The sequence below is a fragment of the Calliopsis andreniformis genome, chromosome 2 (genome assembly GCF_051401765.1).
Source record: "Calliopsis andreniformis isolate RMS-2024a chromosome 2, iyCalAndr_principal, whole genome shotgun sequence".
In the NCBI taxonomy this organism is placed as follows: Eukaryota; Metazoa; Arthropoda; class Insecta; order Hymenoptera; family Andrenidae; genus Calliopsis; species Calliopsis andreniformis.
In genome coordinates, this window is record NC_135063.1 from 3,167,402 (window position 1) to 3,190,611 (window position 23,210).

At 47.9% G+C, this 23,210-nt stretch overlaps 1 protein-coding gene across 2 annotated transcripts in view; it reads left to right on the forward strand.

The window, feature by feature from the left end:
• Window positions 1-23,006, forward strand: part of LOC143188106 (uncharacterized) — a 73,841-nt gene extending 50,835 nt beyond the window's left edge. For both annotated transcript variants that reach the window (XM_076392167.1, XM_076392168.1), the window contains one exon: window positions 22,296-23,006. In XM_076392167.1, coding sequence (XP_076248282.1) covers window positions 22,296-22,394 — 99 coding nt within the window. In that variant the 3' untranslated portion in view covers window positions 22,395-23,006. The remainder of the gene's footprint in view (window positions 1-22,295) is intronic.
• Window positions 23,007-23,210: the final 204 nt, after the last annotated feature.

A 23,210-nucleotide genomic window follows, 5' to 3' on the forward strand; every position in this document is an offset into this window, starting at 1 on the left:
GCTCGGAGTAATTTATGTTCAGGCCAGACTCTATCGCTCTTTCGTCCACCGTTCACGTTCTCGCACCTATCCTGTCGACTCTAAGTTCTAATTGCACATCTATGACTTGTTTCTACCATTTGAATGCCGTTACAGTTACACGGGGAACTTCCGCGAATCGTTTTATGATTGAATTTGATTGAAGATGATTGAAATTGATATCAGTCGAAGGTTTAAGACGAAGCGTTGGTCCCACTGTACGATTAACTTTCATAACGCGAATTAGAATCTTTGATAACCTATATCGTCTACTCGTAGCTTTAGTCTTCAGATTACTGTGATATAATTCACTGAATTTAATTTCCATGTCCAACATTCCTGAAGTCTCAGTGTAACCTACTTTGCTTCACAATAATTAACCCTTTCGCAACGGAGGATAAGATATCTCGGCTCTACGATGTCGTAGGTACAATGCTATATCTCGGTATCATGATCTCGTAAATGTGATGCTATGGACAAGATATCTCGCGTACTTCTATTATTGATACGAAGTGGTTTATTCAAAAGTTTTGTTTAAGGCTTAAATAATCGATTTATAAGACATTTTATCGTTGGTGGAAGGGGCTTAAAGATTATAAATGAAGAATATTTTGCAATTAAAGAACTAGAATTAGAATAATATATTGTAAATAAAGCGTCTCCCGCCAACGATGAAATGTCTTATAAATCGATTATTTAAGCCTTAAGCAAAACTTTTGAATAGAATACTTCATTTCAATAATAAAAGTACGCGAGATATTTGGTCTATAACATTGTATAGATGACACAGTATCGAGATATTTCATCTTAGGTCACGAAAGCATTAATCAGTTTAGAATAATATTTCATACGATTGCTCTATAATGTTGATTACTTCGATAAATTGCAATTCAATACCGAACCGTCACATTATAGGTGATAGCTATTAGCAAAGGATAGGAAGTAACTTCTTTTGATTTAAACAATTATATATTACACTCAGATATACATATTCATAACTAAACTCGTGCGTAGCATCGCCTGTCGAAACGAGAATGTCGTTAACGTAAACTAAACGAACCATGCATTGCAATCATAGTCACATGATTACACACAACTTACAATACTACTAAAATAAAAGAGGTGTCGCGATTAGTTCAGTTCTGACGATAGGCAAACGCACAGGGCAGAGATTCCAAGTTCTGTCGAGCGTCGCGAAAAGGGCGTTTTGAGTTTCCCCTGAGAACGATCTCGACGTCGTCGTAAAAGGCAGCTAGTTTGGAGGAACGAGCCGGTTAATTCTGGAGCCGTTTGTCAGACGGGGACCCAGCATCAGCGTTCGAGCACCGGCAACACAGTACAGAATGAACGAGGCGGTTTCCCAACCGCCTCGGTTACACCGCACTCGGTATATTTATTGGTGACGTTATTTTGGTATTTCGTTACCGGCGACGTCGGGCACGAGGCCGCGGCTCATTCGATCCGTTGAGTAATCGTCGCCATTAAGCAGCCTGTCCTCTCCGCGTCTATACGCGAGCAGGCGGCAGCTTTTTTGAAAGACGATGGGCCACGAAAAGGGGGTGCCGGGTGGCTGAGAAATAAGGGAGGCGGACGTAGCGCGTCGCGAAGAGCCAGGGGAGAAGAGCTCGCCAGAAGAAGAACACTGACGCCTCTTAGCAGTGATAGAACGGCCGGGATTCACGCTATGACCGTTACACCGCCAATTCACGCAGTGATGAACTACCCTGATTTCCCCTCTCGCTCCTGCTCCCCTTCTTTCTTTCCCTGCACCGGAGGCCGCGGTCGTTTCTAAGTTTGTGCCCAAGGGTAACAGTAGCCTCGGCCAATTAGCAGTTTTTAGCGTTGCTCGAATTTCTAACCCAGCGCCCCTTCGCTATCGATCACGTGCTTGTTTCGAAGAAGAACGGAGGCTCGGGATATCGAGGGGCAGAGAAACGCGGAGGTTCAATTAGCCTGTACGGGATGAACGCGGTCGGGCAATGGTTCGCGGGACGCCACAATAATTTGGCAAGGGTTTATCGACTCGAGGCGAGCAGAGGTCGTCGAGGCTCCTCTTGGTCCCTGTACGCTCTCGCGTTCTCCAATTTACCGTTTCGCGTTGGTTACTTTTCAAGGCGTAGCGGCGATTAGATCGGGGCTCGTCGCGACACGACGTTGCCAGCTTCGAGGCGTTTTACTTCTCCAGCTCTCTCGAGCGGTCGTCCAATCTGTCGAAGTGGCTGGCCCGATAGCATCGAACGGGGCCCGTCGTGGATCTGGAACAACGCGGCGAGCCTTCGCCAATTTCTCTTCCCTCGACGGCAGCGAAGACAAAGCTGCTGGTCCACGGACGGAATTTCGTTCGTAGGCGGAAACCGGTGAGGCATATACCCATGAAGAGGAGAGAGCGAGAGAGTGGGGAGGTGGTAGGGGGAGGAGGGAGATTCGGCTCGGCTGGTCTCGTCCAAAAAACGGTCCCCACAGAGTCAACGTGGCCCATTATGTACGCGAGGGAGCGAGCTTTTTTGCGGGGAATGCCGACGCTCGCCGAGGGTGGCCGCCGCCGTCACGTTGACGAGAGCCGCGCAGCTGGAAAACCGAGCCACTTCGCGGGGCCAGAGATTTAAAGAAAAGGGAGGAAGAGAAGCAACTGGAACGAGAGCAAGAGAGCCCGGGACATTTGCGTGCTTTCGGCTATCCCTATATATTTTGCTTCCAACCTACACGTGTCTCCGCGTGTCTCCTCGCTGTTCCGGGCTCAACATTCTTGTGGTACGGGCCCTCTTCCATCCTCCTCGTCTCCCTTCTTTTCTTCTTATATATCGTCACGGGGACGGTCCGCGAACCAGCGCGTAATCCACTCGTCGCCTCCACACATCACCCTCAAACGACGACCGTCTAACACCCCCGCGTTCCTGTGTTTCTCGATGCACTGCTCCTGTCTCGAATCTGTTACCGAAAATTACGATCCTGTGCTTGAGCCGTTCAAATTGTTCCTGTGTAGCTGAAGAGGGAACAAGGACTATCCCGAAGGCTGCAGCTTTGAAATCTTCAAAACAAGATTAACTCAAGTTTGTTGAATGTTCTGATGTTTTTATAAACGTGTTGGGAAAGGTGCTCAAGAAGTGCTCCAGAAGTGACCAAGCAGTCCAGGATTTCATGTGGATCAATCTCTACCACTGTTCAAACTTTCCGACACCCATTCTCAGTGAAAGTTACAGAACTTCCTCAAGAGGTCCTCTACGCAGCAATTTCGGTTCCCCAAACAGTCGTTCGCTAAGTGGCGACGACCGCCTCCAGTTCGTCTTTTCCATAATCGCGCTAAGTCGCGACATTTCACCCCAAGACGACGCCAATCCCACCGACATACGCATTTGTCCGCGACAATCGGATCCACTCAGCCATCGTATAAACTACCCGTCTCGTTCCCTCGGCAATTAGAAATCTCTGGGAAGCGCAGCCGGGGTCGTACGTCAGGGCAAAGTGGAAAGACCGATTAGCGCGACTCGCTGTCAAAACATCCACTCTCTAGCGGGACACGCGATCCCCCTGTACCACCATCGTTCTCTCTTTCTCTCTCTCTCTCTCCCTCGGTCTCTTTCGCTGCCTCTTTCGGTGACGCGTACGCAAAGAGTGCATGGATGCACTCTCGGAGAATCAGCCACCCATGTGCACTCCCGGCAGTCTATCACTCGCTGGTCGGACGGCTGCCGCTCGACAGAGGGCGAGGGGAGGGCACGAACCGGTGAGTAGCTGCTCCAGCGCATAATATATCGGTTTAAAAGTACCATTTATTTAAATGGCGTTTATACCGGCCCGCCACGGGACGAAAAACACAGGCCGCAGACCTGAAAATAATAACGGGGTTAGCAGGGTCCTCGACGAGGAGAGAAATGTCCCGCGCGCCCGGCACGCGGATGCAATTGAATCAATCATCCACGAAAACGGGATCCCGGATGCTCTTGCTGCCTCGTAAACCGCTATGAATTACCACCGCGCTCCGCTATACTTGTCAGCGCTTGGAAAAACGTCATCGCTCTCGACAGACACTTTTCGGCCGGTTTTTTATGGCGTCGCCGAGTTGGAGATCTATTTTTTTGGTGTCTCTCGGCGAAACGGTGTTCGCGTCGCTTCGTCGCGATTAACCCAACCGACGTTGGAACGTAATTTGTATGGGACGCGCGCGGCGTTCGAGTCGTTAATTGCTCCGAAATCCGTGGAGATTCGGCAGCAGAGGAGGAAACGGCGCGGCAACGTCTTTACGTGGATTTCACAATGCGCGGCCTGGGTGAATTATTAAAATGGCACCAACGATTTTATCTCGGCCCACAAATAAACAGCTCCCTTTGAGCGAGCGTTTAGGTGTGATCGAGGAGACAGGTCGCCTAACTTTATAGTCCCTAACGGTTCTGGCCTGTCTCTTGGTCTGTCTCTCTTTCTCCTTGCCCTCGCTCGGCTCCACAACGTGGGATTACGAAACCGCGTGCCTCTCGATGGATATATACGTGTTTTCTGCTCGAACGCAATCAACGTCAGCTTCGTCCTTCGTACATCACCGCCGAGTACAATTATGTCAGCGATGACGCAGCCGAGGAAAGAAAAGGACCGAGGGTCACGAAACGCGAGAGACATTAAAGTGTCAGCAGTTGGAGTTCATTTAAATCTTGCGATGGCTGTGCTCCGTTCCTCCGTGGCAGAGCTCGTGTGCGCATGGACGATTTTAAATGCACGACCTCGGACGTGACATCGACATCGGTTCGGAGCGTGCATCCCCCATGCATTTTTACATGTCCTCGCGATTATCGCACGATCCTGTTCTTCCTTTGTTTCATTTTGATTATCCATTCATAAAATTTAAGAGGTTCATTGCGCAGTACATGTAATATATTACTTTTTACTTCACACTTTAATTCTATACAGCTCATTTGAATATTTAAATATTTGTATATTTAAATGTTTGAAGACTTACAATTTTGAAAATTTGAATACCTGAATATTTTAATATTTGAAATTTCGAAAATTTGTATACATACATGTCTGAATACTTGAATATTCGTATATTTAAAAATTTGCGAATCTTACGTTAAGGAAATGTGTATAAAAGTAGCTTTATAGCAAAATTCTTATGAAGCAAAATAATGAATGAAAATACTAGAGCGAAGTTGGAACGGTTCCGTATGTCAGGATCGTGACTCCACAGTTGCCTTGCAACATCGATCAAGAGGTCACGGTCCGGGTTAACCATTCGCGTGTCATCGAGAATTCGACTGAGACGTCTCACAGTGGACTGACTTTCTGATCTCTCGATAAAAACGGGTTTCCTCCTCGGTGACTTATGGCCCAGAGATCGTAGTCTAATCCTCGAGCGTGTTGTTTCGTGACGATTACAGCCGATTACGGGGCAGAGAAGGATGGTCCTCTCGTTAGACAGGGGGGACAATAACTTCGAGGCGACATCGTGCGGCGCGAAATCCTCGTGAAAGCTTCGAAATAGAGAACTATTTACGAAGCTGCCTCTTCGTTCGACACCTTCGGACTTTCGAACAACTCCTCGTGACTGAACACCGTTGTCCTTACCCGTTTGAACCACGCCGATACCGGCTCGCCGAGAGCGAAGAAATTTTTCCAGAGATCAACGCGGCTCGCTCTTTTTACCTCCGCTCTGCTACCAGCGTGGTTCAGCAAAACGAGCAAAGCTTCTCGCTCCGCCCGCGGCTGTTCGCGTAGAGAAAACGAAGGCAGGATATCACGATGATGATAATAATGTCTTCATTTTCTACTTATAAATTACACAACGTTGAGGGGGAAGAAATTGTAGATAATTGAGATCAGTAGCGAAGAGCAAGATCACCAGTACAAGACTCAATTTGTTAATTACAAGTACCGACGAACATCTCCGATAATACTTCTCCATAAAAAGAAATTCCCCTCCAGGGAATTTCAAACTAGATCCATAACAAGATTCTCACCCTTTAAGGAGCGTCAACAATGGAGCTTAATAACGCGAGGAATCGAGCCCCAAAACGGTCTTGCTAAAGGAATCCAGGAGGGCTGGTGGACGTGTGCGAGACAGAGCCACGCGAGAACGCGCGTCTAGAGGTAAAAAGACTCCTTCACGGGAGGAAGGAAAAAGGGCCAGGGGGAAGCAACGAAACGGTAGCGGACGAGGAGCACGGATTAACAATGCCGCAAATACTGGTACCAGCCGTGGAATGCCCACGAGCGCACACGGCGCATAATTAATACCACGGCCAGAGCACACCGTGGAAGCTCGCGGGTTGGTGCAGCCAGCGCGGGAACAGGAGGAGGACTGGGAGCGAGGGAGACGACGCGGTCTCAGCAGAGGATCGTGGAACGGTGGAAAGAAAGAAGGAGGGACCCCGTTGGTACCAGAGGGACCGAGCGGGTTCGGGATGTCCGCGGGGAGGAGATTTATGTGGCTCCTGATTGAATCGTTCTCACTCGATCGCGCCGCTTGCTTTTTGCCCTTCCGAGATTCTCGCTGCGCGCTCTTCGCCCCGTTGCTCCCCTCGACCCTCTCCTTTCCGCCGTTGTCCTCTCTTTTTCACCATTGGCCTCCCTTGCTATGACCAGAACGTTTCGCGACCGTACCGGATCGCCCTATGCCGGGACCTTAGCTGCAGTCGGGCCTTTGGGCCTTCGACGAGGCCCTCCTGGTGAAGTGGCCCATTCTGGAGTAACGAACTAGATTCGTAGCTTATGACTCAATTGGTTCACAAACGTAAGAGAAGCCGTGGAGAACGATAGGGAGGAGTGCTCCAGAATTTTTTGGCGTTAATCTAGTTAACAATGAGGAGTCCCCGGTTGTTCCCTTTGAAAGCAGTTAACGTCGTAACGCAACGGTGTTTTATTGCGAGGTGAAAGGCAAATAGCCCCGTTAACGGGAATATTACACGACACCGTCGCAATTTCTTCCTTTCGGTTCGACCGCGTTCTTATCGAGATAAGATTGTCACGGCGGGGGGACATCGCGGCGCTGGAAACCACTGAAAACCTTGACTCCTCGCGTCTGTGTCCGTGGCTCGTTTTGCGTGCGCGTGTTCGTTACGGCTGTGCGCCCACGCATACGCCCACGGACGGACAAAAGCTAGAAAATTAACGTAGGAAAGTAGCGTTTTGTCGAGATTGATATCCCCCTCTCTGTACGCTCTAGCCGACTCTAGCATGTCTTCGATTGTTGCGCCCGGCGTTTCGACATTTCGTCGGTATCTTTGGATATCATTGAGAAGCCGCAAAGAAGCCTCTCAAATTTGCATTATTTTATAGCTTCGAATACCTGTGCCATATACGCACAAGTCGAAGTTGCTGAAAGTCTGTTGCGTGAACGGAAGACCATAAATTGGATGTGCACGAGTAACGAAACGAGCAGGGCTTCCTCGTGCGCTGGTTGAACGCGTTTTGTACGCTCGCGGGCAGTCGTCAACACAGGTAGCCGTAATGTTCCTCCTCCGTCGTCGTCGTCGGCGGCGTCTTCGTCGGTAGCGTCGTGGTGCACAGTAAATTTCTGAAACAGAATCTCCTCCATTGTAATGCCACGCTCTCGCTCCGGGCACTCTGTTAGCTAGCTAGGCGGCGAACGGAAGCAAAACAAAAGACGCCGAAATGCGTTCATTATTTCGAGCTAATTGGCGGTGCCTTTACCCTCGAGCCGAGAAGGGAGCCAGCCAGCCGACCTGCACCATCAGAAACACCAGCCTTTCGTACTTTCAGCAGCGACGCGACGTTCTCTTTTACGCGCTTGCCGCGGGCCTCGCGTCCTTAACCTTTGAATTAAATATTCCACCACGGTAAACAGGAATTTTTTATACCCTCTAATGTTATATTCGTGTCCCGTGCCGTCCACGGGGAACCACGCATTCTGCTTTACGACGTTGAAGCTTTATTGGTCGCCTGGGGGGTAATCAAAGTTGTTTCAAACCTTGGTAGATTTCTGGTTCGAGTGATCGACATGAAGAAAGTGGGCGATAGAACTGAAGAGTTGCGTCATTTATTGTTCCTCCGTTATCGATAAGCCCTGCTAGTCACTCCTGTTTTCACTATCTGTGTCAAAGTATAAATTCGTACTCATAGTTATGTAAGAACTCAGATCATTTTCTGCCCACCATATTCAATAATCTATATAAGATCGCATTCTTAAATATTCTTAGACATTATAATACGCTTTACTCTACCTCTCAGATCTTTCCTCGCAAACTTGCTGCTCGTTTGTACTTCCCACGTGGTCTTAGGAACCAGTGTTGTACATAGAAACGTTATCGAAGTATATTATATTGTAAAGTGTAATCGGTCTACAGCGTTTCTTACCTAGAAATCCAACACATTGCCCGAAACACACACGAAAGAAATCGCGATCTGATTTCATCCAAAGCGTTTCACCAACAGACCCATGTTCTTTTACTTGAACCTACAAGAAGCAGCGAGTTCTTAGCCCGACTTAATCGCTGGCGATATATCATACGGAAAGCTTCCGCTCGCAAGAAAATTGTGTTACATTCGAAAGGCAGGCACCCGGAAGAGATCGGCCAGTCGAATCTTGGGGCGTTCGAGGAGCCGGTCTCTCTGGAAAAATGGGCCTCGATTTGCGTACCAGGGAGGCTCATTCAGGTTCCCGGTAGTCGGACGCGACGCTCGACCGACGAACATGCTTGCACGGTATGCGTACACGACTTACGATAAGTATCGCGACACATGTCGGCGTAAGTGGCGCGATCAATAAGCTGCGAGAGAGAAGCGGAGGTTCGTCTCCGCGACTCACTGCTGGAAGTCAAGGAGACCAGGATCGAAAGAAGCCCACTCCGTTTTCCCTTGTTGCCTCGCCGCGGCTGTCCTTCGACGCAGGACGAGCGGCGAGGAAGCAATGGGTCGTCATATTCGTGGTCGCTTACCAACGGTAGCCGCTCCTACCGATACACGGCTCCACGCGCGCCGTGTGTGTCGGAGGAGAGCACAAGGTCTATACATAATATTCCCGTGGCCGTATTACGGCGTGGGGCGCGACGTCGCGTCGTTGGTTCCACCGGACAACGCCACGTGATGGTAATGGCTGCGATAATTATTTAGATAGCGGAGGATATATGCTTCCTAGCGCAGCATGGGACCTGGCCACGTCGTTTCCATGGTGCCCCCGGTCGCTGGAACCAGGGACGTGGCCGCCCGAACCGCTGGAACGCGTATCCACGATAATACCCTTCCCCCTGGCTTTAGCAGCCTTGACTCTCGGCCTCGTTATACCGCGCCGTCGCCAGAAATCGCAGGCCAGTGTGGGTGGAAGGGATATATTCGTCATCCTTAGCAGAGTTTCTAAACGGTAGACGGTTCAGCTTAAAAATCTGAGTGCCGCAATTGCGAAGGAATTCTTCGATCTTGTGCTGTATTTTCTTAAGATTCTGTTATCTGAATTTTGCAATGTTTCAGTATTTATTCTTCCAAGCTATATTTTGTTCAGGTACTACACTGTCTGAATCTCTCTCCTCTCAGAAGCTCGAAACAACCACTCTCTACTGACAGGGCAGGTCTGTAATTAGTTCAATCGGCATCTGTTTTGCACGGTAACATTCTGGAACTAATTATCAGAATGCGAATGTTGCACTCGCGGCCGGCTTTCTTCTAGCAAATGAACACAGTTGTTATCCAGTAGATACACAGCGATCGTAACCTGTTCATCGGAGCATTGACTATGGACGTACGTAGGGGTGGATTAATCGTATGTATCTACGTTATGAGTAGTACATAATCATATAATGTATCGTGGCTGGCGTGCAGATAAGGGAACTTGGAGAATTTCACGGAATCCTGTTTACGAATTATGGTAAACAGGCTTTAAGAATTAACGTTGCGCGAATGATAAAGATCTGCCCCGGCGTACATACGTGACGATCGATCTGTCGGCCGATAAAGCGTCGCCTCAAGAGGATTCGCCTTGATCGCGTTTGCATAATTAAAGAGACGAGTATATTATTCCGACTGTTTCGTGGAACGTCGGAGGCTCTTATCAATTTTTCTGATCACCACGAAACCCGGAATCGGTGCCAGCGGCCCAAACTGGGCGAACGACCACGGACACGAGGGGGGACAACAAATCAGCTGGCTAATCGTCCTGTTTATGGCCGATTCCGTACGAGTCTAGACGATTCGGGCGTCGTCGAAGAAACACTTCCTCTTGCGGCTTCTCGGCAGACTTTGGGGTGGATTAACCCGGTTCGCTCGTGTGTAGCGGGCCATTGCTTCCACGCAGCCGTGCCTCGGCCCGTGCTGGATCCTGGCCGCAGAGAGTCCCTCGATTTTCGCATAAATCAGCCCTGTCCCCCAGCGTCCCCTCTCCCTCTGTCTCTGTCTCTCGTCCCAGTGAGCGAACGGATCAGCAACCCTTCCTCCTTTCCCCGACGTTCCACCCACGGACGGGCGGCGAAGAGGGAAGGAAGGAGACGGCGAAACGAAGAGCGGAGGAGCGCTATTTTATTGCCGGCTTAATAAATGGAGGCTCCTTTATTTGCTCGAGCCAGCATCCGCTCGCAGTTTGCCAACCTGTTTGCTAACAACAAATTAATCGGGTGACGTATCCCGGAGAGCGCGTATATATACACGTATATATTTATACGTATACACGCGAGACTTCTTACTTTTCTCTCTCTGGCCCCCCTGTCTTCCCCTTTCTCTGCGAGCGTCGTACTTTTGCTTCTTCTCCTTATCCTTCGCTGGCCGACTCCTCCGAGGACGAAGACGACAGCTCGGCGTACGGAGCTCGACAGCGTCCGTTCTTTCACCCCTTCGAGCGACCCGCAACCTGCTGCTCACTTCATCGTTTTATCTCCTCGTCTCCTCCCCTCTCGTCGATTCGTGTAGCGGGCACAGGTATGCGTTACCCGCGGTGCCACGGTCCGATACGTACTTACGCATCGACCAATCTGTAATTCATAACGCGAACGCTCGCGGTTTTTGTCCCGCTCGCGCTGGGAGACCGACGGAAAGAAGGAGAACCGACGTTCAACGTCACGTCGGATCCCGTGGGAATAAAACCTGACCTGGTCAACGTCCCGGCATCCCGATAAAACAGACGGGATGCTTCTTCCCAGCTATCATGCTAGTCGGTGAATACGACATCAACAGACCTGCCGATGACAGATATATGGACACCTACTTTTGTAGCGACATGGGTCGGAGCGTTTTCTGCGCTCGGTTGGAGCTATCGTTTCGCGAACTCGTTTTTTAAAGTTTGATTCGGTAATGGACTGGCCCTAGGCGGAGACAAGAAGTCTGTGTCGTTTGTTTCTTGCGTTTTTGGGACTCTGTGACCTGCTGGGGTATGGTGGATCAGAATGGGTCCCTTTACATCTGTTTCGTTTCTTCTGTGGATCATAATTGAAGCTATGTGGATCGTACTGTACAGAGCTAGCTAGGTTATACCTGAGACACATGTTGTCACAGTAGTAATTTTTCGTATCTTCGGTTAATAATACGCTGCATCGAAAGTGCGTGTGAAATCAGGCGGTCCTACCTACTGTAACCATATAGGTCTACATTTTTTCGAGATGCAACCTTACCAGCTCTGTATGGTAAACACAAACCTAGCATGTCTCGAATTAGCGTTCATGTAGATATTAGCAGAAGCAAAGTAGCAGATTATGTTCAATTATAAGGGAAAAGTATCGTCAAAATCATTGAATAATTTCCAAAAACATATTCCTCATTAGGTTCTACGTTGGAACAGGTCCTACGTAGGTCCAAAATCCTTTCGATCTTCACCGTAGGAAGACTGCAGGGAGTGTCTTTCGGCGCCGACATCCGGGGATTATATCAGCTGCGACGGACAGCTCGCCTAACAAATGATTCCCCTAATTCTCTTTTCGTCGAGCATTCGCATAATGGTCGTTATCGTCCCCGACCCACCGGGTAGCGCTGATACTTTGGGATTACCATATTTACGACGAGTCGTTCTCTCTCGTGCAGGACTCGCGCGTACATCGTACACTTCTCCCCGCGAGAAGTCTTTGTTCCGAGTCCTTGTTGTAGGAGGACACCTCGTCCCATGTACTACTCACATACGAGGGATCAACGTTGTACGAAAATTTGTGGGACCCTCTTCATCAAAGAATCATGGATTAGCATCAGGCTCGAAAAAAAAAAATAGAAGATCGTTACCCAAAGCATTAGTAGCAAATTGAAAGGCCCACGAATGGCAACGAAACACGTGGAGGACACGAGCGAGCAAGAAAAAGCGCAAAACGCCGTCCAATCCGCCAATTCCAGCCGATCATAAGTTCTCGAGAAATTCCAAGCAACAGGGCTCTGGCGTAACTCACCGGAAGGAGCATAATGGGCCCAGCATTTGGCCGCGCGCGACCGCGCTTGGCGCATTATTGCCCGCGCGGTCCAGACCGCGCGTGAGCACTGTCGACCGAGCGAGGAGCGCGCGGCAGTACGGCGCATCTTTTATTCATCCGACAGAGTGGAGCCTTAATTTGAATTGAATAGGATTTATAAATTATTTCAAATTATAGTTGCGACGCATGACCGGTACGGAGACCCGGAGCAGCTACCGGGGCCCACTGCTTCGCTGCAAAGAGTGGGCCCCAGTAAACGGCGACGCAACGAGCGACACTGCCGGTGGCGACGACTCCTGACGACGCCGACGACTACGACGACAAACGCCTGTCGGCGCTGCCACCGCCGTTTTTCCTCTCTCCCCTCCGTCAAGACGCGCCGCGGTGTCTCCTCTCGCTTCAGGATTTCACTCGGGCAGGTGCAGCAGGTCCATTGCTAGACTGAGACCAGGCCCGCAACGAGGGAACAGGGGAAGGGGCAGCAGCCACGGTCGCGAACCCTTTTCTTGCCTCTGCTTTTGCCAGGATTTTCTTACGTAAGCACGGCACCGGCATCTCGCGCTGGAATTCCAAGTCCCCCGAGCGTCGTTGCTCGGCCCCGAGCAACCACCGCGCGGCTCGTGCACCAAGAAGAAAAGCATCTCCCCCGTCTGGCGGACCTGCCTCCTCGCCCGTCTGCGTGGCCGATGCGCACCGTTCCGAACCTGACGGCCAGCGGTGGAAAAAAGCTCCCGGGCGCGAGAAAAAGTTGCATCGGGCAGCCGATTCTGCCTGCCCGGCCGACGCATCGATACAGCGTATCCATTGAAACGAGTCGAGCGTGTAACGAGTTTCGAAACTGGCAAAAACCCCGGGACTTTATTGCTCCCGATAGAAATGTATCGAAACGTCGGTAAGCTGTCGCTATTTGCCAGCCGCTCTGCTGCGCCTCTTCCCAGGCGGCAGGGATTGGGGATCGAAAAATTCAGACGCTGGAACTCCTCAGAATTCCCTGAGCGCCTTGGACCCTGCTTCAGAGATGTGACTGGAGCTCAGCAGGGAAGGTGGAAAAGACTGAAAAAGGGGGCGTGAAGAGTGATAAGTTTCTGGGAAGTTAAGTTCTTGGATTTTATGAGATGGGAAAGCTTTGTCTTTCGGACTTCTTACATATAGTAAAGACAAATTACTGTGATATGTCATTAGGTGCGTGTGAAACACTGTAAATGGGAATTTACAGGATTTGAACTCGTTGATTTTTCAGTCGGAGTCTTTCATCATAAAGAACTCTCGCGAAACGGAAAGACAGTGGGAGTCCCGAAAACTCGTCGATCATAGTCGTTGAACTGTTCCATGAATATTGAAATCGCGAAGAACGATGAACCCACGGTGCAGAAACTACTCTCGAATGCACTCTGCCCTCCGCCGGTCGTCCTCATATTTTATTGCGAAAAATCCGACGGACGGTGCGCGCTTGCTGCCCCCCTTTACGTGTTATCCAGCAGCGCGAACGGGACGAGGGGTGAACGCGGTGGAGGGGGAGAAAGAGAGGCATACGGGGCATTATAAAGCATTACAACGAGTGCTGTTAACGTCCGTGTCCAATCCGCGTGCCGCTCGAAAATAAAATACAAAATAGCGCGACAGCGCTTTGTAAAGCTTTCTGTCAAATCCATCGGGTCGTCGCGTTTTGCCTCTTTTCCTCTCGCTTCCCACTCGAGCCACGATTCCCTGCTCTCCCCGCGGCATCCCTTGCGGGTCCAATAAATTCATCTCTCTCTCTCTCACACAGCTTTCCAATTTTTCCGTCACCCTTCTCTACCATTCGCGCGGTGTCAGCTGTAAAAGGGTCACAATGAAGCGGCAAAAATCACTTTCATTCCCTTCCCTCGTCAATCTGGCCAGAATTCTGTCGCGCGTATCTCGGTTCTCGCGCTTTAAAGCGATATGGGGTCGAAAATGGACAGGATTGTGCGAGTCGCGATTGCGATTAGATGAAGGTTGACCCAAGAAGATGGAAGGAAGCGAAGAAGCTCTGAGAATCAATTTGCCAGTATATCCATTCGTATATCGATAGAATAGCGATACACGTGATTGCGTTTTTACTCTGAGACCACGATTTTCGAGGAACCTCGACTTTCGATTCGTCTTCCTGCCTCCTTCGCTGCTTCTTCGTTCCCTCTTCTTCGTATCCAAAGCTTCTGAATACCCTCGCAGTCGACGAACTCTCCCGCGTCTTTCCCTTCCCCGTTACGCGAGTGCCACCGATTCGAATTGCAAATCAAATAGAATGCCCTGTGAAACGGTCGCTTGGGATATTCGTTCTCGCCTTCCATCCTCCTTTCCTCCTCATCTTTTTGATTTAGTGCACGAAGCTTGTGGTAATTTCATTTATGCATTTCACCAGGAGCTACGAGAGCAGTGATGATATAATTAAAAAAATTATTTTGACACTTTTTGACACCTGTAGGTAAATAATGCTCTGCTAACAAGAAGAGTCCTGACAGCAATATAGATTTATTGGTTCCGAAACTATTCTTGTCAGCGGAGCGCAGTAAAAAGGAACTATTATTTCACTGTAGGTACTGTAGAGTTACGAGATGTTGACTCACTACCTACAAGCTGAAACAGCCGGTGGAAAAGAGCAATCTTTCACTCGTATCGCGGAAAGAAAGGTGCGATCCGCCGATTTTGACGTATTGGTGCAACTGGTCACGTGATAGAAATTCTCCAGCCAATACATAAAAACGGGTAAATACGATTATTATTTACGAGAATTATTTATCCACGATACAACTAGACGATCACCCTGGCTGTTTCAGTTTGCAGACTATAGTACTTATATCAGAACAAACACCTTGTCCCAATCTCTTGAGAGGGAACCGCAGGATCGCTTTTCTCGCGGCGTATTTCCAGGGGACGAAGCTGAAAACTCGTCGCTCACAGGCAATCGAAGGTTTATCGGGGTAGCGCGCGCGCCTCGGAATATTCGTTGCTCAATTTCGTTTCCCCCCCTGTTTAATCATGGACCAGGGCCCAACGGTGCCGGGGATGGCTCGTGTGCGTGGCGAACGGTAGATCGCCCCATGGAACGGACAGAGAGAGCGACTACGGGGGCGTAGGAAAGAGGGGTTGATGACGGGAGAGGAGGGGTTGCTGGGGCGGCGGCAATAGCCCCGCTCGGGCCGTCATTTGTCAGGGGCTGTCGCGGCACGAGCGTGTTTCTGTTCCAGCGGCGCAGATAGCGGCCCATCCATAGGCCGTTCATCTTTATTCCTTTATATATAGAGTTCCTATCCGCCCCCGACCCACTTCGCCCCGCTAGTATCCCTCCAAAACGCCCTACACGATTCCCTCGAACTCATTTAATTACAACAAACAATTTATTAGGTCCATCCTGGATCCGCCCACGGGCAGAAACGAAACGGCGGGACAGGGGAGGTGGAGAAATGAAAATGGGGGAGGGAGCGTGCACTCGTTCGTTCGGCCGGCAAAACTGAAATTATTCCACCGGGGGTGGCCAGTCGCCCGATTGTAGCCACACAAAGGAACGTGTTTTTGGTTCGTTCCCGATGAAACGTATCGGTTCCGCTCGGCTCGTTTCGCACATCCACCTTGTTCCGGTCCCTCTCGTCGATGAACCTACCAGAGGAATATGAGCGCGTCCAATTGATCCCTGAATCTGGATGGGGGAGATCGGGACGAAACGCTGATTTGCTGGGGAATATTTAGTCATGAAACTTTGTCAGGTTGAGCGTTAAACAAGTCATCGAGTAGGCATACTTGGTATTAGAAGAAATGAAAGCATTGGTTATTCTTTAGTGCGTTTCCTCTAAAGTACCTACATTTAGTACCTAGTTCATACTTATCTAACACAGTGGTTCTGCATTTCTTGGCCATGGTTCGGGATCTGGCCAACTATTTCGGGAGGTCTGCTTCTAAGAATTCCCGAGTGTTTTCTTTCTCCGAGTTATTCGACTCAGAATAGATAAATAGGTAGAGTAATAAAGAATGACTGGGAGTGAGGTATCGATATACGACATAATGAGTAAAGGGTCTCGTTCAGAGAGGTCACGCTTATTTACTTTAAATTCGTCACGCTGAAGACACTTGGCGAAGTTACTTGCAAGAAGTGGTAGGGATAGAGACGGCCAACAGTCCTGAGGAAATTTCGGTCAACTAACCCGGAACCACTGTAGATACTTTCCATAGTCCTCTCTAATGTATTCTTCAGATGAATATTAAACAAGTACTTAGGTATATAGAAATGACAGAAACAAACTACCTGCAATTTGACCTGGTCTTTTTTTGCTTTTTCATCATTTTTGTGTCGTGAATTTAATCCTAAAGTTATGTCATCATCCATCAAAAATGTTCCGTAAATTCATCATTGATTCTTATGGGGAAGACGAGTCAATAGATACCTAACACGAAGAAGATGGTGTCTGTACGGTCGTTGAAGTTAGAAATCGTCTATTATTCCGAAAGTTGCTGTTGATCGGACACATACGATATGGCGCTGGTATTAAGAACGAAAGCGTGAGATTCCGATTTACCAGTGTCCTGTCTCTTCTTATCTGTCTTTCTCCCAACAATCAACGAATTGATTGCACCAGAAACCGAGGAACATTTCGTTTAGAAAGTTGGTTACCGATAGGAATCGCGCGCTATTACAACGAGAGCCCCGCGTAATTGAAGACGTAATTACAAGCCAGCCATTTTCCTGTACCCACGCAAAGACGAAACGCGCTTCTAATAAGGGATACGTAGCGTATATGTTAGCAGTCTAACGCAATTTTCCATCTCACAGGAACCGTTCCATTCCCGAGTTTTCCGCGTGAACGATAATTACGCTTATTGCGAAAAACAGTTCACGAAACGAGAAGACTTCGTGATCCTTACATCTTCGTGATCTTCACACGATTCTAGTGCTGCATTTTACACACACGAGACTGTCAAATTTACATCGATAATTTGTGGTCTGCAATTTTTCCAACGGCGAGATATGATTAAAAATTTTGGCAAATTTTGCAGAGGGAAATACTACTACAGGACACTATAATCTATCATACAGAAGGGATAATGCCAGGCATTTGAAGACCTGAATGATTCCCTAATCGCGTAAGCTCCGATTGCCTTGCGATTCGATCAATTACAGCGACACCATTGTAATTTGTAGCGTCTCTATCTGCATTTGTCTGGAACCGGTTCAGGAGGTTCGCTGATAGAAGAAGGAAAGATCTCGTTGCCCCCAGCCAGGCCGATTAATCGACTGTTCGAGTCAGGAGATGCAGTGAGCCGAGCGGCAGCCAGTTTGCGACTCGTGCACGCGTACGTTACCTTGAATATTTTCAGCAAGAGGAGCTGCTGTTAACCGCTGCTCCGTGCAATTTCAGTTGCGCTTCCATCCTCGTAGAACGTGAAATAAAGTGGCCCCGAACACACGAAGTAATTAATTACTGCGATCTGATTGCGCGCAATTAATCCCGCCGTCTTGCCGGCGGATCATTAATTAAGAGTAAACGAATGTCTCCGGGTTGTAGACACTCGGGGATACGCTCATTTATTTGGAATAATTTACTTTGAACGGTCGTATCTGAGCCTGATACATTTACGCGCTGGATCCACGCGATAAATCGCCCCTTATCAATTCCCTGACCCGATAACGATTCGCGTTACACTTTTCGACACTACGACGATCAAGGGATACTTTTTGCTTGGGAATATTTAACGCGTGTGAATCCGTCGAGAAAAAGTTCACCACTCGGAAGGTTCTTTTTTTTCGTTCTCGCCGAGCTGTCAAACAGGTCTCCAGAGAAATTTCTGCAGTTTGTACATTGTCGGCGACAGAAATGCAATTATCATCGGGCGCCACACTGGGCGGAAGTTCTCCCCATGTTGGAATTCCACGCGAGCACTCTCTCGTCCCGTTGAGTTTTTATTTATACGGCTCGTCGTGTTCCTCCCGCGAACCTACTAGGTTTTCTCGCTCGTTACTCGAGTTCTCCCTCGTGAATCGAATTATGTAGCTTCTGCTCCCCACACCCGAGAAAAAGAGGCGTGTCGTTTATGACCGTTTCCCCAATTATTGCCACTTGTGGGAGCTCTCATCTTATCTGCGCATTTAGGAGCTTTGAATCCAACTTTTGTCCTAATTGATCACCTTAATTAATGGTTTAGTAGGGTTTAACATGATTATAAATAAGTTTTATAAATAAGATTATAAGTAAGTAATGTATTTTAAAAGGCTACAGCAGTTAAAAAGGCTGTGAACTGAGTAGTATGTGTTGTCAAGGAAGGCTGTGAGTACCGAATTGTCTCTCTAACGTTTAGATTTTTCCGAGTATTATATCTGTTTGTAAGGCAAAGTGACCTATGTCACATTTTGGAAAAATTCGAGATTCGTGTAAAGACCTTAATTGATATCCATAATATAGAGTTTATATTTTTAGAAAGAAGAAAGGACTTTAAAAGAATTGTTTCATCCAAAAATAAGGGATAGAGATAACACAAGTCTGTAAGATATTATTGGAGTTGAAAACTTTAAACGTCAATTTCTGGGAAACAAAAACATGTAACTTAGGTCGCTTTGCGTTATAACCACAGATATAGGTACTTATTATTGTTTTTTAGTGGGGAAATGAAGACAACCCTTAGCTTTTTCACGAGCTGAAGCTACGATTTGAACTCTGATTTAGAAAGTATGCACAAACAGTGTCCTAAGTTCTTTTGAACGAACCCACCATACTAATTTATTGTTTATGAATCTGGACTAAAGCTAGTCATCCAACAAATCAGTTTTATAAACACAGATTTACACGTCAATTTTTTATTTTGACATTAGGGGATTGTTTCAAAAAAGAGCCTCCTTCGTTCCCGCTAGATTTCTCAGGCACGGTTCACGGAAGATCAAGCGGTTTAATAACATGATTCAAGGAGCGGCAACGATCGATGTATTAAGGTCAGCTGGGTCGAGGTGTATAAAGGTAATAGCCAGCCACCGATCGGCCAGTGAAGAAGTTCTCTCGTGTCCGAGTATGTAACGCGCTTGAGAGACTCATTAAAGTGCACGTCGAAGTTTCGGAGACGTCTTTTTCCACTCATCTCAGTACTGACATTTAGATAGTAACAATTTGTAAGTTTCAAATTAGACGAGTCCTCGTGATATTCGGAAATCGACTGTGAAATGATGGGATTATAATTTGCTTTATCAGCTTACACTGGTAATCAAGTAACCTTCTTAACCACTTCATCGACCCCTCTAATCTTCCACTCATTCCAAAAACGGCTGACCCTCTTTTCGCTCCCTGGATAAGAATACCCAAAGTGCAACGAATTGCAGTAAATCAGGGTCCTGAGATCTCACCCGATCGTCACACGGTTCCGCCGAGTAATTCGGTAATAATTCGTGCGTCGAGGAAATACTGTCCACCGTGAAGGGTTTCGGGGCTCCCTTAATGATGAGATCGAGCGATGAACGCGCTGATCGGGGTCACGGTGGGTCAGGCCGCGCAAAAATAATAATCAATCGAACGAGCGGCAAGCGAGAGCGGGCAATTACGCGGTGGCGGCGGTGCCTGTGCTGCGGTTTGCCCTGGCCCAGGATGCTTCGGGACAACCAGAGCCTCCTGCCGCCTTTAATTCGCCTCCACCAACCTCTGGCGTCCCCGACCCCTCCGTCGTATAACGTAACAACGCGGGACTCCCTCGCTTTATTATTAAAAGTTCAAATTCCGCTGGGAGCCTGACTGATCTTGCGGCGAGCCGCTCTGCCCTCTTCTCTCTGGCTCTCCCTACCTCTTCCCTTTTACACAGGTCTTCGACTTTATAAAGTCGTGCAAACTCTCGTTGCCGGCAATCTTCAGCATCCGGCTGGCATTTCGTATACGTGCTCGCTCCTTCGCCTTTCAATCGTTTTGACTGACGTCCTGTTGGCAAGCTCGCGTTGCGCTGCAATGCTGCTGAGGCTTGTGATGCAGCTTGAGAAATCCTCGCCGAGGTTCTGTGGGAGAATCTTCAGTACTTTGAAGGGTTAAGAAAAATTGTGTAACGTATCGATCGTTACATCAAGCCGATCCATGAGTAGATAATGAATAGATAGGAGGTTGTTAAAAGAAGTTGTGTTGAGTGTCAGTAGTTAACCCTTCTATATTCCTCTTGAGAATCTCGTGGAAAACAATGATGACTTCCAACATGTCATTTTGAATAAAACTATTGAGCTTTTACTACCATGGATAATATCAAAGAATCAGAAATATAAATATAAACAATAATTACTTCACATGTTTCTCAAAATTAAGAAGGTTGGCAAAAATAACGAGAGCCACAATTGGATCTAAAAAGACCCGAAGAATGTAGTAGGGTTAAGCACAACTCTAGTTATACTCTTACATTTACCATTCTTTGAATAAAAGTGCTCTGATATTTGCATTTACAGTTCCACACTTTCTCGCCTTCGTAGGTAATCGTGTAACGTATATCCTAAGCTGTCGAATCCCTACATTGCAGGCAAAAAAAATTGTCCCTGGAAAGAAAGCAACAACAGCAGCGAACCAGCGTCAGCCAGTTTTTCCCAGGCTCTAGGGTATGTCCCGTCAGGCAATAAAATTCGAAGCGATCCGTCGCGCCTAGGATCACGTATACGTTTCGAGGGCGATTTTTTCTCTCGCTGGCGCGTACATCGCGCCGACCGGCGAGCGGGATTGTCGAAAGGCGGTAAAACTGTCCAGCGAAGAGTAAAGAGGATTGAAACGGCCGAGCGCGAATTACGCGGACGCGAAATGGCTGTTTACCCTCGTAGACTGATTGAACCGCGCGCGGAATGGTATCTCCGCGGTGTGTAGCCGGCTCCGCGATGGAATATTTAAACGGAACAGGAGTTACTCGACGTGGCCGAGTCGGAAAACCGCAGCTCGTTTCCTCGTCCACGAAATTCGCTGTCACCGAAAACGTATGGCCACAGAACATTTTGAGGCTCCATAAACAAACGAATCACGACCCGTTTCGGGAATTTCGGTGCACTTTGGCCCGTGTTCCGCGAGCTTCATTTGCGTTCTCTGCGAAGCACCGTGACGAGTACATTGTTGTTATTACTACATCGCGTCTAATAATTATTAGAAAAATTAGTTACTTCGCTACCCTGTCTTTCTCGGTTTCATTCTATTATTCATAAAGTATTGAATGTTATGTACCTCAAGGTTATTCTACCTTAGACTCGCCATCGCAGAAAGTATTTATCTCATTTAACGAATAATTTGTCAGAGAGGAATTTTTTCTCCGGGCGCGAGCTCGTTTGCAAGGGATACAAATTGTTCTGAGAACGCGGTCGACTCGATCTTGAAGAACGCCTTTTTTCGCCGGGGCCTCGGGATCGTTTCGACGGTTAACTACTAAACGCCGATACTGACGTCGACGAAGGAGGGCCGCGAATAATTCGGGGACCGTCCAGTGGACCGATTCACGCGATTACGTATTATGCTAAACACGCGAAAATGGCTTTTTAAATGGAACATCTACATTCATGCGGGCCCCGTTTCGAATCCGAGGCCATCGGTGGGACGCGTAACTAGCGGCGAATTATACGCAATTTTCGTCCAGCGAGGTATGCATAACAAATTGTCGACGAGGATTGAACGTCTTTATACTTCAAAACTGCCGGGGTCATTATGCACGTAGCACGGGGGCAAAAGCGGTGCTTCCGTCCCCTCGACGATTACAATCCGATCATTATTCCCCGACATAATGCCTCCTCGATTTCGTCGTGTACTCACCTGCCTATGATCCGCATGGAATCCTAACCGGTCGTGTTTTTCACGAGCGATAATAAGAGCGAGAATGGCTCGTTCGAAAAGGGAGAATGGGAATCGGGTGGTTGGGAGAGGTCCGCGAAATTGAAAATTAAACGTTTCGCGACTACCGAGGGGATTTCGATCGAGAGCGCAACGCATTTAACTGGCATCCTCGATGGTTTTTCTGTTCCAGGATCCGACGTCCGTGAGTATGGGTCATTACCTATCACGAAATGTTGCAAAGTATCGGCTGCGAGGAAGACGGAATCCAAGGCTCTGCCGTGCAGTTTGAGCGAACGGGTTTCTTTCCCGTCGCGGTGAGCCCGATTCAGGGCCTGAAGAAAGTCGCGCGCGTATCGCGTTTCACTTATTGCTAACTGCATCGCCATCGTTTGCTTTCGGCTGGCGGTTATGCTCGCCGAAGAGTAGAATAAATGAAAATTTGGGGTTTTGTCGTTATGCTTCCTCATCGAAAGTTCAAGAAAACGAATTATTATCTGAAATTTAAAACTGGAATTTGCTAATCCAGTTCCTGTAAATAAATTGCAAATGAGTCTAAGGCATCTCCTACATGATGATACTTGAGTCGCGATATGTCTCGAGGCAAATGATGGGTTTGAGATCATTTATTAGATCATTTATTTTTTATATTGAGATCAGTTATTTCGAATCTCTCTGACCCCTTCGAAGATAGAATAAGGGTGCGAACGCATTACTATCACGTCACGTAAATTTATGTTACATTTTATAGTAAATTTGTTTTATATTATAGTAAATATATAACAAGGACTCACTTGTTATAGACATATAACAAGGGAAAAGCCTCGGCTCACACCATGGATTTGCTATAGTATGCATGGAACGTCAGTTCATGTGACGTGACGGTAATGAGTTCACACCCTAAGAGTCAAAATGATTTGAAGTGGTCTGGAACCATCACTAGCCGCAACACATGCTCGAGGCAAGTCTTATCCTGTAAGAGATATTTAAAACTTTATTAATTTTTCTAAATCTAAATTTTGAACTAATGCAACATCTTCCATAACGCAACAGAGAATGCAAGAAATTCGGACATTTTTAATCCACATTTTCTGTTTCATATTCCCGG